Here is a 17,848-nt window from a genome sequence, read left to right on the forward strand (position 1 = left end):
TCTTGGAATAAACCAAAGCCGTCATTCCAGCAAGGAGGTTACCACAGATCCCTGCCATAAAAGGAGTAGATTGCTCTTAAAAATCTAACTGATGCAGATGACAAATGTAAGAATGTCTAAATAAGAAACAGCTCACTTGGCTGATTTCCTATGCTGGCCCCTACTGCTACTGAAAAAAAATCCCTCTTAACAACCCAGAGAAAAATAAGAACCAGCTGAATATCTTTTCTTAGATGGCTAGTTTTCGCATTCCCATTCAAGACCATCTATTTTGCTGTTGGCTCCATTCTTGGCATGAAACTGGCCCTGAGGTACCAAACTGGGGATGAGGGACAAGTGTGGGTTTAAGGCTGCTCAACCTTCAGCTGGAAAACCACACTCACAAACACAGAATTTGCACCTCGCTGAATACAAGACTGCTATTCAAGCAGAGAAAATTTAAAAAGTGACTTCCATAAGCTAGAGCCCAACTAATAGCAAACTGGTGTATGCTAGCAGACTGAGTCTAGTCTTGGTGTAATTAAAATGGAATTAGATACAGTTCTGCAGTGCCAAGATTTAGCTCACAAGCCGGCTTTAGAAACCAATCAAATTTGTAATAAAGCAGCAGCCTCCAATGTGTGGGAGGGTACAACGGCTCAACATTTTTTTTCCATAGCAAAAAGATGTTGGAGAAAGAGACAGAAGAAGAACATTTTGAACTTTTGAGTTAAGTTCTTGTCTCTCCCCCACAAATCATCCCCCTTTGGGGACATCTGATGTGATCAGAAAGAGTGGTTGTTCTTAAAACGAAGGGAATCTTAGATTTACAGTCTAGAGATATATCAAGTATTTCCCAGCTCCTTTGAAGAAGAGAAACAAAGGTAACTCACTTCCACCTTCTCTGTCTTCTGTTTCACACATACGTGTCCAAACAGAGGCAGTTTGCTACACATGAGTTGAAAGTTCAATGTTTATTAGAGAAATAGTTGATCTTTGATAGCATTGCGTATTTTCCACATCCGGTTAAAACGCTTTGTATCACTTTCATTCAAATTTGTGATTTGTAGATAACTTCTTCGTGCAATCTTTGTAGTTAATGTACTTGTACACACAGAACGAGCACACGTAATGGAAGGGTATCTTACTGAAAGGCAGAAAGCCTGTTCAGGGAACGTTACCTGGTTGTATTGGAAAGTCACAGAAGCGATGCCATGGTTTTACAGCTTCAGCCGATGTTCCGAGTTCCCTATTTCTCCACCGGGCATTTGCATGGGATGGAAATCTAAAAGTAATCAACTAAATGGGCCACAAACCAAGCCTCAAAATCATGAACAGTTTCACTGGCATCTGCCTCTACTCTAAATGAGGCACTGATACTCCTTCCACTGCCCCGCACACAGATTCAAGAACTCTAATCAGATCACTTGTTTCCAACAGCTGAAGGGCCAGTTCAGTTTATAGAGAAATCCCTGAGATTACACATAGCATTGACCTCCTTTTGAATAAGGAGGAAAACTCATACAGCAGGATAAATTTTAAATTTCTTGGACTATAAGGCTCTCACAGTGTTTGTATCTTCCACGTTAATGGACAAAACAATGCTGTAAAAGTCATTATCTACTGTGCTGTGCCTTGAAGGGGATTAAAACAGAAGAGTTCAAATTAAAAGCATCTGTAGGTAGATCAGGTCTGTTTTCTTGGGGGAATGGGGAATGCACTGGAGTAAAAAGCCCTCATTAGCTTTACTCAATCCCTTTCAGAAGTATAAAATCATAGAATCATAGAATGGTTTGGGTTGGAAGGGACCTTAAAGATCATCTAGTTCCGACCCTCCTGTCATCAGTACTTTGGGTATCTAATCAGAGAAGGGGGGCTGGGGGAGGGGGTGCAGGCAAGGAGAGGAGACTGACAGCAATATGTCTTCTGACAAGAGACTGTGAAATTGATAACAGTTGGCACCAATATGATCCACTGGCCTCAATTGGTGATGGTTGATCACAGTCCAGCGGCTCTTGATTGCATACGCTGCTATTTTTCTCCAGTTTGCACTTTAACATCCATCCATAGGAGTAGTAGCAAGCACCTCTACTCAGAAAGGTACCTAAAATCACTGTCCGTGGGGCTGAATGCTCCAGGGGAGTTGAAGGTGCCTTCATATTCACTGAACCCTTCTACATCAACACCAACTTTAAGGAAGTGCAATTGTACCCATCAGAGTTACCCGTGCAACAGACCAACCTTCCATGGGAAAAATAAAAATACGTAGCTACTAATCATTCTGACATCTGATTGTGGTAAGATCCTGCACATTCCTTAACTGAAGGCTCCTGCACCCTGAAGAATTAATTCAGTCGTGATTACTCTACTTCTTCCTGATCCAGTGATGTCAAAGCCTTCTCCTGTAACATAGAAAGAGAACTTGAAATTATAGAAGCAATAAGGACGTTGATTTTAATTCCAGCTCTGCTGAGGTCAGTCAGTAGGTTTGCCAGTAGGATTTCCTGACCTCACATGCTATAGATTTCTAATGGACACAGGCTGTACAGCTGCTGAAGGTTTTCATTCATTCCATAAGCACAAAAGAACTAGGATCTCTGATGCAAGTGCCTCCCAGCAAACCCGGGTAAATGAGCTATGAAGGGCAGCAGCTCAGCACCGCTGCTGGCAAAAGAGCACTTTGCACAGCTGACTCTGAAGGGGGATCTGAAGATAAACAGATGCTTTTGTGTACAGGGAAAGTGAAATCATACCACGCTGTAAGGGCAGACTGTATGAACTGCTGAACTACTATGCTGTCTCCAGAACCTACCACCGAACAGCACGCTTCTAGGGAGAAGTATAGGATGAGGGCAAGCATGACGTTTCCTGGTGTTTCTCCCAGCCTTCAGCTATTTGTGGTAGAGAGACTGTCTATGCCAGGAATGGTGTTTTATACTCAGCAACCCTCCATGACTGTCTCCTGTTGATTTTTGGACCTATGTAAACAAAAAACTTGTAGTATAGAAGATGTCTTGTAGCAAGTAATTCCACAGCTGGAATACACGCTGTGTTAAAGAATACGCATCTGCTCCGTGTTAGTACAGTGAAAGTGTACTGCTTCAAGGTGCCTTTAGGCTATGCAAAAGTCAAGGGAGGCAAAACACGTACCCAGCCACCCTGGTCCTGAATCCATGGCTTGAAGTGTTCTCTGAGGTACTTTGATCCGAAGCCCAAGACCAGGTTCATAGGATGGTTGTCCACAGCAGTAAGTCTGGTGGCAACTTCCATTATAAAGGCAACTTTCGTGCATTGTACTTGGCCTTCTGGCTCACTTGTTGAGCCTGCTGAGACATCCTCCAGGAACAAATCAGTGATCCTCTTGAAGAAGGTGTAGGACAGCATGTCTTTAAAATGCTGATAGAAAACTTTGTCCTTTTTGATCTGAAAATAAGAATAAGGTTAAATTGAGCCACTTTTGTTGGAATTGCTTTCCCCATCTCATTGGGAAAGGACAGCATCTCTAGGTAGTGCATGCAATGTAGTCTTATTGTGGTGGTGAATGCAAGAGATGACACACAAACCCCACACCTTGCCACAAAGCTGCTCCTTCAGGCTCTAGAGGTGGCTCTATGTTTTTTCCTTGAAAAAATCTTAAGGTTTTTTGCATTTGAATGAGAAAAGGAGAGAGAGAAAGCAAAACAAGTGTGACACTGATATTGAGACCTGCAGGTGGGGAGACATGGGAATACAGGAGCAGTGGGAAGATGACAGTAAAGGCAAGGTCATGAGAAGTGCTGGCAACAGTTGCCATGCTAAGCTCCTTTTGCTCAGTCAGGATCTTTGTGATGCTTCTTACTATATCTGGGTACCTGTCTACTGCAGGAGCTGAGCACGTCCTCCATGCTGGTGCCTTTATAGATCAGAAGGGGCAGCTAAAGAAGGGAGTAAAGGGAGCAAATTCCTATATTTTTTAATAGAGAAAACATCCACTTCCACTAATGGACTCATGTGGGGGTTCTTCATTAGCTTTTGGGCAGGGCTTTCAAAATGCATTCAGAAGATTTATTTCCCTACAGCAGCTCTCAAAGCTGTAGAATTTCTCTCCCTCCACTGGGAAGAACTTGTATAACAAATTTAATGCAAACATAAGAGTTCCTCAGAGTCAGTCAAGTGCTCAACATCCCATGAAACTCAATGGGAATTAGGTAAGTGACTCCTCTTTGAAATGCATAACATTTTTGTTGCCTTCCTCCAACATCCCAACAGAGATCTCTGCTAGTCCTCTGGTCTTAAGAAAGACTTCAGGATGAACAGTGAAGGTTTCAGAAAGCCCTAAGTGTGGAAAGAGAAGTTCAGGACAGAGACAGAGCGTGCTAGGTTACGAAACTTTCACTCCCGAGAGAAGTGTAATCTGTCACACTCCAGCCTGTGTAGCTCCTGAAAACAGAAGGAGTTACCGTTTCTTCTAGCTGGTCCCCTGATTGTCTTAGCAATGAAACTATTCTTTGTATTATCTTTTCTTCACCTGTTAAAGAAAAGAGTAATGTAAATATCACAGCCTGCTAGTAGGATTCAGACAGCAAACTATGGCAAAAGCCTTTGTGTCACTTCATCATGAAAACAGCTGCTATGTGGATTCAGAATTGTGCATCCAGGCTTTAAGCTGAAGCTCACTGTTCTAGTTTGTGTGGAGTAAGCAACTTTTTTGTTACGACAACATCACTTTTTCTCCATCTGTCTGATGTTTTGCTTCAGTTAAGAATCTGGGCAAGAGCAGGGGCTTTAACATCCCACCGCCAGCCCTTTGGGCTTTGAGGTATGTCTGATAACAAGCCACAACGAAAGAACAGCTACGGAAGCCCACAAAAATAGACTTAAAATTAGGGGGGAAAGATGTCCTCATCATTACCAATTACACCTTCTGCAACATATTAGGACAAACTCTGGGTTTGCCAGATTAAAGAAAATCTAAGTATGGCAGGATCCCTCTTGTAACCAGAAATCCCTAGAAAGCTTGCATTAAAACTAAATCTCCACAGATGTCATAGAAGGCAAGCAGTTCAGATTTTTAACAGAGATTGTTAAGCAGTGTTATTCCATCACCAAAGAGGGATTGACCAAGACATTATTGCCCCAATGACTGGTCTTTGGCCTTAGAGCCCCAGTGTATTACTCTACCCCCAGCCCTCTCACTCCTACCACTGCTTTGTCACCTTACGTCACTGCCTTCATCCTCTTTTTCTCATGTCACACCTCTGTGTTTTAAAGGATGCTCCCTTTGATGGCAGTGGCAGGCAGGACCTGTTAAAGGACTGCAAGGGCAGCCCTGAAATGTGGGCAACAGAGCAAGAATCAGCAGAGCAAGCTTCCTTCTTTGCAGCATCTTACTGCAGGAGTCCTGAGTGCTTCATCGCGCCTAGAGAAAATACCCCAGTGTGCAATCCCAACCTGACGTACTGTAGCCCATGAACACAAAATTTTTCACCCTTACCATGTTCCTTACCCTCACTTCCATCAGTAAGCTTGCTATTGCCTTGTTCCTGAGACAGGGCATGATACATTTTCTTGAATGATACATCTGAATGAGATTCCTGGGATCTGGAAGTAACAAGCTTGGCAAGTTTGTCTGCAATGTGGTTGACATCTGCTGTTTCACCTCATTGGGAAGGAAGGTGGGAAATAAAGAAGGCAATTAATCTTTCCAGGAAATAATTCAGTGATTTACTTGTTTACATGCCCCCTGAGGTGGAAGTGCCCAGAGGATACCAAGAGATACATTTCCCCATGCTGGGGCTTTGCTATTGCTTGAGATCAGCTGGTAATAATTTATAGAAGCAAGTAACGCAGCACAACCCTTCTCTAGTATGTGAGCAGCAGCTGGCTATACAGAGGCCACACAGAAGCAAGTGTGAGTGTTGCTCACTAGCGTGCATCCTTGCAAGCCAGAAGCACACCACGTTATTAAGAAACCTGAGAGCACTGTTCTATGGGACTGTGAATCTTGGACCTTAGTTGTACTGCCCATGATTAGTTTGTCTGTAGGTCCAGATTCGGAAGAGATGTTGTATTTGAATCTTCTTTCCTTGTTCTCACAGGCTAACCCTGAGCAAAGGAGAAGCAGACTTCACTTCAGAGGCACCTCTAGCTCAAAAAGCTTCTCGTGTTCTTGACGCTGTTGTATTAAGCAGACGTGAATACTGGGAGAACTCAGCAACCAGATTGGCTTTATCCACCTTCTGTAATGACCTTGTTCAGGACCCTTACCAGCTGAAGGCATCGCTTGGTGAGGGCACTCCAGCAGGGATCCTGCTATAGCAAAAAGAGCAGGAGGAGCTGTTGCAAGTTTGTTTCATCTGAAGGGTGCTCTTCCTTACGACTTGCCTCACCAAGCTTGGGATGCAAAACTTGATCTCCCTACCACCACTGCCAAGTGGCAGGTCCCACATGACCAGCAGAATCGAGACAAGCTCAGCAGCGGTCTGACCCATAACACATGTAAAATTCATAAGCAGGGTTTATTGTGAGGGCAGCAGGGGTTAATGCAGCCAACGAAACCAGCATTTCAAGGTGGGTGAATCAACCCCAAGACAGTTCCACCACCTTGCTTGCCTGCCTGCAGAGCTCGTCAGGGAGCTGCTAAACTTCTAGGAAGGGGATAGATTGTTCATGGCTTTGGAAACCTCAGATTAGCCAAATGGTTTTAAATTGAATAGGCCTTCAATTTAGAATGGTAATCCCCAAAAGCACCCCATTTGCTCCAGAATGTCCTGGCCAAGCTTGCAGGGCAGCTGTTAGCAGTGTAAGTGATAAAGAACATTAATAATGTTTTAGGAATTGGTGCAGCAATCTGCTGAAAGGCAGGTAAAGCCCAGATCTGAAGTTAGGCAGGATCCCCAGGGAGGTTAACAACCAGTGTGGGGAGCTTTTACCTCCAGGCTATGCTGCCACCCATGCTGCAGGGACATGCCAATGTATTGGCAGGGCCTTGAAGTGATTGCACCCAAACTCTCGAGCATTTTCCTTGGCAATGTGAAAATACAATGGACATGAAACCAGATATCTGGATGCAGGTATATGTTCCTGGCATCCAAACAATGGGAAGTTATAGTTATTTCCCCCTAGCAAAAGGCACTAAGCCGAAGCAGGGGCTTTCCTTGAGAGGCAGAACTGGATTTGGCAGCAAGGAGAGTTTTGGGCTTGGTGGGTAGGAGCTGGTCCAGGACAGTTAAATTGGTCAGGGATGGGACATTAGGCTGGAGAAGTCACTGATAAATGATTTTTAGAAATATCTTTAAATGCATTGAATGGGGAGAGCAATTGCTGTGACACCAACAGTATCAAGCTGGGACAAATAAAACCACCCCTTACCTTATGCAGATGCAAACAATATGGCAACTTCCTATATGCTGTATATGCAACTTAATGGGAATACCTCATTCTCCTCTCCCAGTCTTGTATGAAAAATTATTAGTTATCATCCAGAGCAGAAAAGGGAAAACCTTATTGTCTGCAGTGCAGCACCTGGCGTGGGGCTGGCTTTGGGGCTGGGGTACAAGATGTTTATGTGGGTGGGAACCTTGGGTGTTGGGTGGATTACAGCCACCTACCACCTCTTCTCCTAACACACAGGAGGGCAGGTTTAAACTTAATATAATAGCAACATATAAAAGAGACGTAGATGACTCTGGAAGACTGTTTCCATTTAGCTACATGGTGGGGTTATGAGACGTGATCCAGAGACATAGGCTGCGGCTGCTCTGTGCTTGAGGCTGGTCACTGCCAGCTGCTTGGCAGCAGTTTCAAGCAGAATCCAGCACTTGTGTCTTTAGTGTGGAATGTTTATCATATGATAAAGTTCCTTGAATGGGCGGGCCTTCAAACAACCCTTCCTTGATTTTAGTGTGGAGGTCTTCAGTCTGACCAGTGTTTTGTGTTTTCTTTCTAACCAGATATAGAAAAGAAAAAGGCAATGCTTGAAAAAAAACAACTTGTGCAATTATATGATACCACCATATGATGGAAAACAGAAAAGCCAGTCACAAGCATGAATCTTGTGTGTGCAAGCACTACTGAAGATCTAGCAATCTGCCTTCCTAATTGGAAACCAATAAAGCTAGCATAAGAGGTGACCAAAAAGTGAAAGAAACCACCATCTTCCTCCTGCTTTTCCACAGGCCACAAGCCATTTCAGCTATTTAGGGAGAGAGATAAAGACAAACAGCAAAAGTAAAGAACAAGAACATACTTGTCTGATGCTGAGAATTCCATTCTTGAACGCTCTCAGATTGTGCCTCACAAATGGAGAAATGTGCTGTGCAACCTTGGCGCAATGGCTGCTCAGGGGGCTTTTTCTGCTTTGCTCTGCTGCAGAAAAAAGGTATACAATATCCTGGCAAGTAGGTTTTCTTTGGTTGATTTTTGCTCTGCTGTTGCGGCACAAGACCCTGATAAACTAATCTTTGACTTAGTCCATCTTTATCTCTTTGATAGTCAGTCTTTACTTTTCTCCCAGTTAAAGAGGATGATTTCCGAACATTAGCCTCATTTTTCAGAAGTTTCCCATATTTACTGACAGACAACCGCCGCTGGGCATAGGCCATTAGGATCTTGTATTCTATGCTGTCTCGCTCATCATCTTCTAGTGGTATTTCTTCCATACTGACGTCATTTGGTGAAGACATCTTGATTCCTGCAAAAACATATTCTTAGTTTTAATGGCTTATGGAAGCCTGTTTTTCATGAATACCAACCAGTACTTGACACTTCTACAGAACTTTTCACCAAATACCTTATAAAACTCAGTGGTGTGAAGAATATTGCAGTACCCAGGAACCAAAGAAGCGCTGTTTCCTAGAAAGATAATTTGGTTACAGAGAAATACCTCAAGTAGCAATCAAGGCCGTCAAAGAACAGGAACAAGAGATGTGATACGTTGCTTTTAACTGCATTTGGTGGCTTAGACAGGAAAGATGAGGAAATTCAAGGAGTACTCAATGGTCAGGGTGCAGTGCATGAGAAGAAGAAAGCCCATAACAGTAATCACTGGTTCTTGGGATGGAAAGAAAAATGATTCATCAAAGCACTGCAAAGGAAAAGCCTATACTGCAGCTCAAATGAGCAAGCATCTAAGTACATGAAAATTGTTCTTTCAGTGGAAGCTTTGACAAATTCAGGACCTGAGTACTCTAGGTAGGAAAGCAAACAAGAACTAGCCCAAACATTAGGAAAAACTATGGTATTTACCTATCGTAATGTTCTCAACTGTCCTTTCACTTTAGGGGACCTGAATCAACAATCTTGCATTTGACTGCATTCAATGGATGGTGTGGTGGCACTTACCTAGGGTAACTTGCTTTTGTTCAAATAAACATATGAATCCCACAGCACACACATGCATTTTGCCCTCTTTCTGTTTCTCTACACATTGTAGCTTATCAAGCCAGAGTGCAAAACCCTCTTAAATCTTTGCTTAGCGCTAGACCTGTCTGCCACCCGGCCTCTAGGAAGCCAGAGCAACCAGATGAAGAAGCAGGAGTCATCAGCTGTGATGCAGTGACCTAGCTGCTGTGCTTTTTTTGTTCCCCAAAATCAGTCTTCTCCAGAGCCCAGGTGAGGTTTTAGTTGTTTAAGCAGGCAACCCTGACCACCGACAGCAGGCTGTGGGCAACACCTCTGTTGCCCATGCAAAGTCAAACCAGACTATGCACATATCCGGAACCTATCGCTAGAGTTCTAGTGCTGACAAGCCAGAATAGGAGGCTCCTGTCCCCACTGCCCTTAAAAAAGTGTCAAATTCACTCACGCTATGCCCCCAGCCTGACAGAAACAATTTTAATCTCATTTATTCCTGTCTAGAATACCATTCAGCTACTCGCCACGTTGAATGTAATGCTATTGCTGATATGTAGCCAACAGGATTTAAATCCTAAGCACAGAGACTCACATTTGGGATTAAACACACCTCACATGCCCTGAATCCAAAGGAGTCAGTGGGAATGGGGTGCCTTGCTCCCCATGTATTTTTAATTTAGCAAGCCACCCCTCCTAATTCACAACAGGACAACTGTTCTGTAGGAGGCAGCTTTCTCGTGCAGCCTGATCCTGCAGGGGTCTCCAGGCACAGCAATGGGGGTGCGATGGTGTATGAAGGGACCTGGGTACCCTGTCTCCTCACAGGTGCTGGGAGGCAAGGCACAGGGGCAGGGAGACTGCCAGGATGCACCGTAATTCCAGATCACTTGTCTTTACTGTGCAGAGGCTTGAAGTTACTAGCTGCTTCCTTCAAACTCTGGAAAACTACAAGTTGTTGAGCTAGGAACCATCTGTTAATCCCCTTAAAACTTTATTTTATTAAGTATAAGGATGAAATAAGTCATATACGTATGTGCCAGATTTTCACCTGGTATAAACTATCTTAGTCCTCCGAAAATCCACAGGATACTGACTCACCTTTAGCAAGGGGTATCACTGACTTCCACTTTCACCTTAGGACAGTCATTAAAGAAATGAGAATGGGAACAGTGTGGTAGGGGGTGTCGTGGTTTAACCCTGGCTGGCAGCGAAGCCCCACGCAGCTGCTCGCTCACTCCCCCCGCAGTGGGGTGGGGGAGAGAATCAGAAGGGTGAAAGTGGGAAAACTCATGGGTTGAGGTAAGAACAATTTAATAGGGAAAGCAAAAGCTGCCACACGCAAGCAAAGCAAAACAAGGAATTCATTCACCACTTCCCATGGGCAGGCAGGTGTTCGGCCATCCCCAGGGATGCAGGGCTCCATCACACGTAACGGTTACTTGGGAAGACAAATGCTGTAATGCCAAATGCCCCCCCCCCCCCTTCCTTCTTCCCCCAGCTTATATATACTTAGCACGACGTCATATGGTATGGAATAGCCCTTTGTTCAGGTCACCTGTCCTCGTTGTGTCCCCTCCCAATTTCCCGCACCCCTCCAGCCCTCTTGTTGGCAGGGCCCAAGGAACTGAAAGGTCCTTGACTCAGTTTAAACACCCCCCAGCAACAACCAAATCCATCAGTGTGCTACCAACATTGCTCTCACACCAACACACAACTGTGTTGCCTTCGAACAGCCTCCTGGGCTTCAGCAGAAGCCCTGTCCTGTGAAAGGCCCAGCACTGCACTAAGACCTCTTGCTCACAAGGTCATGCAAAGGTGAGAGCCTGTTTGCTGGACATGGCTGGGGCAGTTTGGAGGCTGAGGGAGAAGGCACAAGTTCCCTTTCTCTTGCTGGTTGCTGCCTTGAGATATTCAAAAGGTCAGCAGGAGCTTTGTGTCTTCTCACAAGCAGCTTTAATGACCTTGCAAGGGAAACTAAAAGCCCAGCAGGAAGTCAGCAAGAGTCTGTTATAAGAAATAAACCAAGTGGAGACAAAGAAGTGGGAGCTGGAGATACAGAGAAAAGAAAGGAAAACTGAAATGATGCAAAACAGGCACGGGGGTGCTGCTGCTTCGTTGCTGTGCCTAGGAAGGGAGCGCTGACGTGTACTACCCCCGGGATGCAGGGGAGCAAATCCGTGACCTGTAGCTGTTTGAGACCATCTTCCAGTGCAAACCAGAACAGCCTAAAGAGTGTTTTACGCTGGTACTGCATTTCTCGGTGTCTCTGCTACACAGAAAGCAAGGCTACAGCAAATCCCTTCAGCTAGTCAATGAGCCCAGGAACAGGTATTTCCCTTTGCTCCAGAATCCAGACCAAGCAGTTATTTCATTTTAAAATTTGCCCAAAAATAGAGAGAAAATTTCAAAGGCTATACAATTATTTTTCGTTATTTAATACTTAATTCAAAATCAGTCTTCTCCTTGGAAAGACCCAACCTCACCCTTCTGATCAGACACTCATACTACTTAAAACAGCATAGCCTTCCCCAGCATGGGTATTCTTTATAGGTGTAACATTCATATGTACCCGTTTTTCACTAATATAAAAATATAAATAACAATATAAAATACATATACTATGTATATATATAAATCATAAAGTAATTATAGAAAATAATACAAACATTCATTTATAAACAGCAAGAAGGATTACCAGTAGTAGCAGTAAAAACCCTTACAGCCCTGTACACTGAGCTATTACTTACACATTAAGAACAGTCCTACCCAAGGTGGTTGTACAGATAAAAATCAAGCAACAGTTCAAAGGTTGGTCTCCTAAACGAGGCTAAGTGCAGACTGATAGCAGGAGGTAGGGTTTTATTACAGCTTGCTAGTACGTAACATCAAATAAGCACTAGCACATCAGATGCAGCTGTACAGCTAAGCCTGAACCTCGCTCTGATGGGGAATCTCTGAGAAATGAAACAAATTACGTTGGTAAAAATGTGGTAAAGGAGCTTCCTTACTGGGACCATTTTTGAGCACTGATGTCTTGGTAAGAAGCCTCACCCCTGTGTATACAACAGGCTGAAGAAGCATAAAAAGGAGTCACAGTTTATAGCTCATTTATGCCATTACTTACAGATAGAAAGAAAAGGAGGTACCACCACATGCTGGTGAGCATTTATAAAGAAGACTTCCAGTAGCTAACTTGATTTTCAGTTCATTTGAAAATTTTAAATCTTAATTGGTGACTTAGGTCTGTCTTTAGACTTACTTTTTCATACTGTAACTGTGTTATTTTTCTAATATCCTGTCTGCTGTGCGCCAGAGATGAGCGGGACCTTTTGCAGAAGCAGAAATGGCTTTGCATGAACTCTCTTTCTCAGAAATGAGTTTCTATAAAGAACGTTTTTTAATGCAAGCATTGAGTCAGTTTGACAAGTACTTGGAAGTCCTGCTAAAACCCAAATGTGCATATTATTTCCTAGGATGATTAAAAGAAACTTGGAGGATCAGATTATGGAGCATGGTCTCATTCTGTCTACTTAAAAACTCTGGCCTAAATTATTTATCTTCTGGAGCTCGCAGGCCCTGAGGGAGCAGTGTTACCCTCTCCTTTTTTACTCTCCTCCAGACCTTTTCCTCCTATTGCCAAATATCACATCCACATGCTATTTCCCAGAAAATGGAAACTGAACTGCCAGTGCTCATAGTGGTACATTTAGCTGTAACTCTCCTTCCACTTCAAGGCTTGTCTGCCAGGATGGAGAAATTTGGCAAAAACACAGACAGACTTCTGTGAGCAGCATGACCGACAAAACCTGCTCTCCTGTGGAGCCTCTGAGCACCAGTACTGACTAAACTTGCACAAGTCCACAAAAATACCCCCCAGACTGTAGCACCATCCTGAGCCAATTGCAATGACAGTCAACAAAAAGCTTGAGAAGTTTATTATACAAGGCTGAGTGGGCAGGATACGGAAATAAAACCATAAAAAAGAAACTAGCAGTGTGACTGTTTAATGTTTATTAGGAGGAAGTGTAGCCTGGAGGTTCAAGTTTAGATGAAATAACTGTTGATTTGGAGGGTGTCCGGCTATAGGCCTGTGTTCGGCAAAACTGGACAAAGTGGTGTCCTGGCTATGCCATTTCTCGACAGTTGTTGTATTGGTGTTATTTATTAATATATAGTTGCATGTATAGCTGCCAACCACCATGGCAGCTAACTCTACAAGTCCTCTTGGCTCATGCTCACCACAGATGCTGCTTGAGCCCAGACTTGGATGCTGCACTCGTGCCTTCCCAGTCCCTCCTCTCCTCCTAAACCCCGCTGGAGTGCCTCCTGTCCTTCCTCTTCAGGTGCCCCCAGAGCACAGACAAGCTCTACCACTATTTCTTCCCCAGGAAGGTCCCCTGCCACATGAACAGCCCTGAGATTTACCCCCAAAAGGCTTAGGGACCTTGACCAAGCAGAGGCAACGTCAGTGCTGACCCTGTTGTTTGGCCACATTCCCATCACATACATTCTTACCAGCGCTAGCAGACCCCAGGGAAGCGCAGGTAGCTGCAGATGGCTCTGCAGCAAGAGGCACTGCCTTTCCTGAAAGGCTGAATAGACAAAGCAGCGAAAGAGGCCCCTGAAAAATCATCATAGAATCATAGAATAATTTAGGTTGGAAAAGATCTTTAAGATCATCAAGTCCAACCATAAATCTAATGCTGCCAAGTCGACCACTAAACCATGTCCCTAAGCACCATGTCTAGATGTCTTTTAAATACCTCCAGTGATGGTGACTCAGGTACTTCCCTGGGCAGCCCGTTCCAAAGGTTGACAACCCTTTCAGTGAAGAAATTTTTCCTAATATCCGAGATAAACCTCCCCTGGTACAACTCGAGGCCATTTCCTCTCATCTTAACTAATAATCCTTGGATTGTTAGTCCAAGCTATTTAAGCCTCATCTGATGCTTCTCTCTCAACCAGCAGAGACAGAAACGTGGTTGCTTGCGTGCAACGCCAGCTCTAAATAAAACACTTTATTTTTGAGGCAATGCTGGAGAAAGGCACTGACAATAATAGCACCAATGTTTACCTTACTGCCTCATCCCAGGTGTGGGTCTTTCCCTTCATCTCTGCTCAGAGGAGCAGATTGGGGCGTGTGGTAGTGGAGACTCCTGTGCAAGGGGAAGCAAAGGTCAAGATTCCTCTCCAAGCATTTCAAGCTAGATCCTCTGGGTCGATGATTCTAACTTACTGCTAGCTCTAGTGGAGAAAAGCAGAACCATCGTGGGTCTCCAGAGTTCATTAGTATGTAAGCAACACACTTTGCTGAAGAAGTAATATGTGTATATTGAGTCAGTCACTTTCATAAAACCCTTACTGGGAAAGTATTGTCTGTGCAAGAGAGGCTGAACCGTTTTAAACTGTACAGCTGCTGTAGAAAGCTGGTTTCACACAGAAGCCCACCAGAAAGGACCTCTCCATGTGGTACTGCAATACAGTTGCCTCTAGGATGGAAAGCAGTAACTTGCAAGCTGAAGGATTATGTGCCCCTTATTGAATCTTAACTAAATAGGACACAACATAATTAGTGAAGCCAGAGTTACACTACGATGCCAAAGAAAACATCCCTAGTGGCAACAGATTTTTCATGAGCGCTGTTATGCAACAAATACAATACATGCTATATGAAAAGGTCTACATGTCTTTCAGAAGTGAGGTTGCCTGCTAGTCTATGGCTGTCCAGAAGTATTTCCCACGTTCTCACAGCTGAGAGGCTGCCAGAGACTCAGCCTCTAGAAGAGAAGTGATGCACTATTTGGCTTTCAGCACCAACAGAAATGGTAAAGCATGTATTTATGACTTCCAGCAGACTAAATTGGCTGTCACTGTGCAGCAAAGATCTGGGAGCAAAAAGGGAATAACAGATCTGCTTACTGATGATTTCAGGGGAGCATATCACCTGCTGAATCACCTCCACCAAATTTACCCGCTCAGATCAGAGTTTCTTTCAGTTGTAAATGAAGTCATCTTACCAGCAAGAGGTGACCCAGCTTGAACTGGGCCAACTTGTATGAATCGGCTGGTGAGGATTTAAGTCTGCAGGAATACACTGGGTTAGCCCCAAATTTTAAATTCAACCTTCCACAACTAGCTGTAGTGTAGTCAGCAGAAAATGTCTTTGCTCTCCTTGGCAGGTTATGTCAATCTCTTCTTTCAAAAGCATACAGCCAACAGCAGCAAAGCTTGTATGGCAGCTCCAAAAGTCCCAGGGCAGTTCTTTCCTTTTTTCACACCACAGCTAAGCCCAAGAGTACATTGTTCAATACCTAAGTTAATGATGATAAATATAACCATTTAATCCATATACAACTAAGATTCAGAGAGTCTTGTGCTGGCTTATAGACAGCCAAACATTATACAAGAGAAACCAAGTTCAGAGAAGAAAAGAGGGGTTTTATTACCTTCCAGGTCTATTGCACCAGCAACTCTTGGTGCCTGCTGATATCAATTCTTTGTCCTCCTCCTCCAGTGGCTAGACTTGTCTTGCTAGAGCCAGCCTTGCAAGCACAGCACTTCCTTCAGAAAACTGAAGTTTCCTTCTTTTGTTTAATATTTTCAGTCTTTCATCAAAACATATGTTTGTAAGCTTTCATTAAGAAGGTCACTCCACTTGCAATTAAAAAAAAAAAAAAGTGCCCCTTGTACTTCCTTATGAGAACACGTCAGCTCACTTATAAAAAGCTGAAAGGGGTAGGGTTTGCCCTTCCTGCACGTGACTTGTTCTCCGCAGTGCACCATGCAAGGGCAAAAAGTCTATAGCTCTTTAGGGCTTCTTGCCAAACTATTTATTTATTTATTTATTTCCCCCCAAACCCTGTTTTTCTCCATGGTACAGGTCAAATCAAATCATCATTTTGATACAAGAAGGTTTTTTAAGTGTTTTGAAAACAGTTATACCTCTTCTTCTATGTGAACTAGTAAACACTATAAAACAGTAAACTAGTCTATGTTTTTTCATATGTCATTGCATTTTTTTTTTTCAAAATCACATTAAACATTAATTAGATAAGATTGGTACAATACTTGCAACAGCAACATGGTATTGCTCCTGTTAACTCATGGACTAAAACTATGATTTTGTTACCCATGTAAGTAGCCCCAAGCACACATGCATTTTAAGAGGGATTTTCATTGCGCCAGTGATCTTCCGTTTTTGAAATCAGCTTGTAAATGCAATTGCAAGCTGGAGGGGCCTGATGCACATGAAACAGCTGAAGCGGGGGAACGCTTGCATTTATCTGCAGCAGAGAAATAGTTTTAGGAGGTACAGAGGGGTTTCTGACTGAGAGGAGATCCCTTCTCAGGAACAAAAGCACTCAAGGCTGTGCCTTAGTCTGAGAGCTTTGTATAGAAAAGGCATGTCTGCTGCCTTTCCTGTGAAGGGAGGAATTTACTAGTAGAAACTGAAATATAAGCAGAGCCAACTTTTGCATTTCCAGGGAACAGAGTCTTGGAGTTCGTGGATACATTGCAGGCTTATAGAAGCTTTTTTGTTCGTGTTCACTGAAGCTTTCTATTTCCTTCCTGCTTTGCTAGGGCCAACTGACCTGAGAGCAATAATAGCAGATGGAAAGCCTGTGTATTACAGATTATTAATGATCTGTCATTCCCCGGACTGCAAAAACTTCAATTTTCATTTTCTTTTCAAACATACGCCATATCCCAGTGCAGAATATACTTTCTGCAAGACTAAGAGGGGGAAAAAAGGTAGTAGTTGAGGCCCAGAAAAGGGAAGTGTAGCCTGCTGGAAGCATGAAAAAAGACCTAAACAACCACCCCTTTAAAAGTGGGATTTTGTATTTTATACCACTAGACAGAAAGTGAGAGGATTGAGGGAAAACTAACATTGACTCTGCTCCATTTGATCTGTTCTATTCCAATTGTTGTTCTGTGTTATATCATGATAGAACAGGCAAAAATTGGCCATTTTCCACTCAGCACTTGTGTTGACCTTATAACCAGAGCTAGATGTATAGCCCTGCATAACTTCTGAAATAAACTGGCAAAGCTAAACTTTGGTTTTATTTGACTTTATTTGATCGAGGCAGCATCACTACCCATGAATGACCTCCTCTGACATACAGCTACTCACCCAATCCATTACTTCCATCAGTTTCTGCCATTTTCCACCTCAGAATATCCCTATAGCCTTGAGAGTAGCTGTTCTGGGCATGATTTTAAACTGCTGAGAAATCAAAATACTGGGATTCTTTTAAATCCCTGGTGGTATTGAGGAAGGAATGTGGCAGTCCATGTTTGTAAGTTGTCAGCCCTGGCTGCACTCAGGAAGAGCTGTAGCCAGTTTTCTGCCTTGGCTGGAGCTCTGGGATCCTGAAATGGATGGAGACTTTGTCCATTACGGAGCAATATTAGGAACAGGGATATTTCAAAGTGTGTTACAGCCAGCCTGGGCAGATGCGGGTGTAAGGGAAGGCTCAGCCTGACCAGGACTCCTTTTTTCATTTTCGCAGTAGCTTTTTCAAAAAAACAA

General features: G+C 43.5%; 1 protein-coding gene across 4 annotated transcripts; it reads right to left on the minus strand.

Annotated features, from left to right (window-relative positions):
- Positions 1-934: 934 nt before the first annotated feature.
- Positions 935-16,095, minus strand: BCL2L14 (BCL2 like 14). Of its 4 annotated transcripts, XR_008732568.1 has the most exons (8): positions 15,759-16,095; positions 15,330-15,623; positions 8,207-8,650; positions 5,453-5,617; positions 4,419-4,486; positions 3,130-3,402; positions 2,792-2,957; positions 935-2,381 (listed from the first exon to the last, which is right to left on the minus strand). XR_008732568.1 is itself a non-coding variant. In XM_027815073.2 (6 exons), exons 2-6 carry the CDS (start codon positions 8,640-8,642, stop codon positions 2,340-2,342), a joined length of 984 nt encoding a protein of 327 aa, XP_027670874.2. In that variant the 5' UTR covers positions 8,643-8,650; positions 15,759-16,095; the 3' UTR covers positions 935-2,339. The 4 variants fall into 4 exon arrangements, 1 of the variants encoding a protein (XP_027670874.2); XR_008732569.1 differs by lacking the exon at positions 15,330-15,623 and having other exon boundaries at positions 5,465-5,617; XR_008732566.1 differs by lacking the exon at positions 15,330-15,623.
- Between the last annotated feature and the right edge of the window lie 1,753 nt (positions 16,096-17,848).

Source organism: Falco cherrug, chromosome 5 (genome assembly GCF_023634085.1).
Source record: "Falco cherrug isolate bFalChe1 chromosome 5, bFalChe1.pri, whole genome shotgun sequence".
NCBI lineage: Eukaryota > Metazoa > Chordata > Aves > Falconiformes > Falconidae > Falco > Falco cherrug.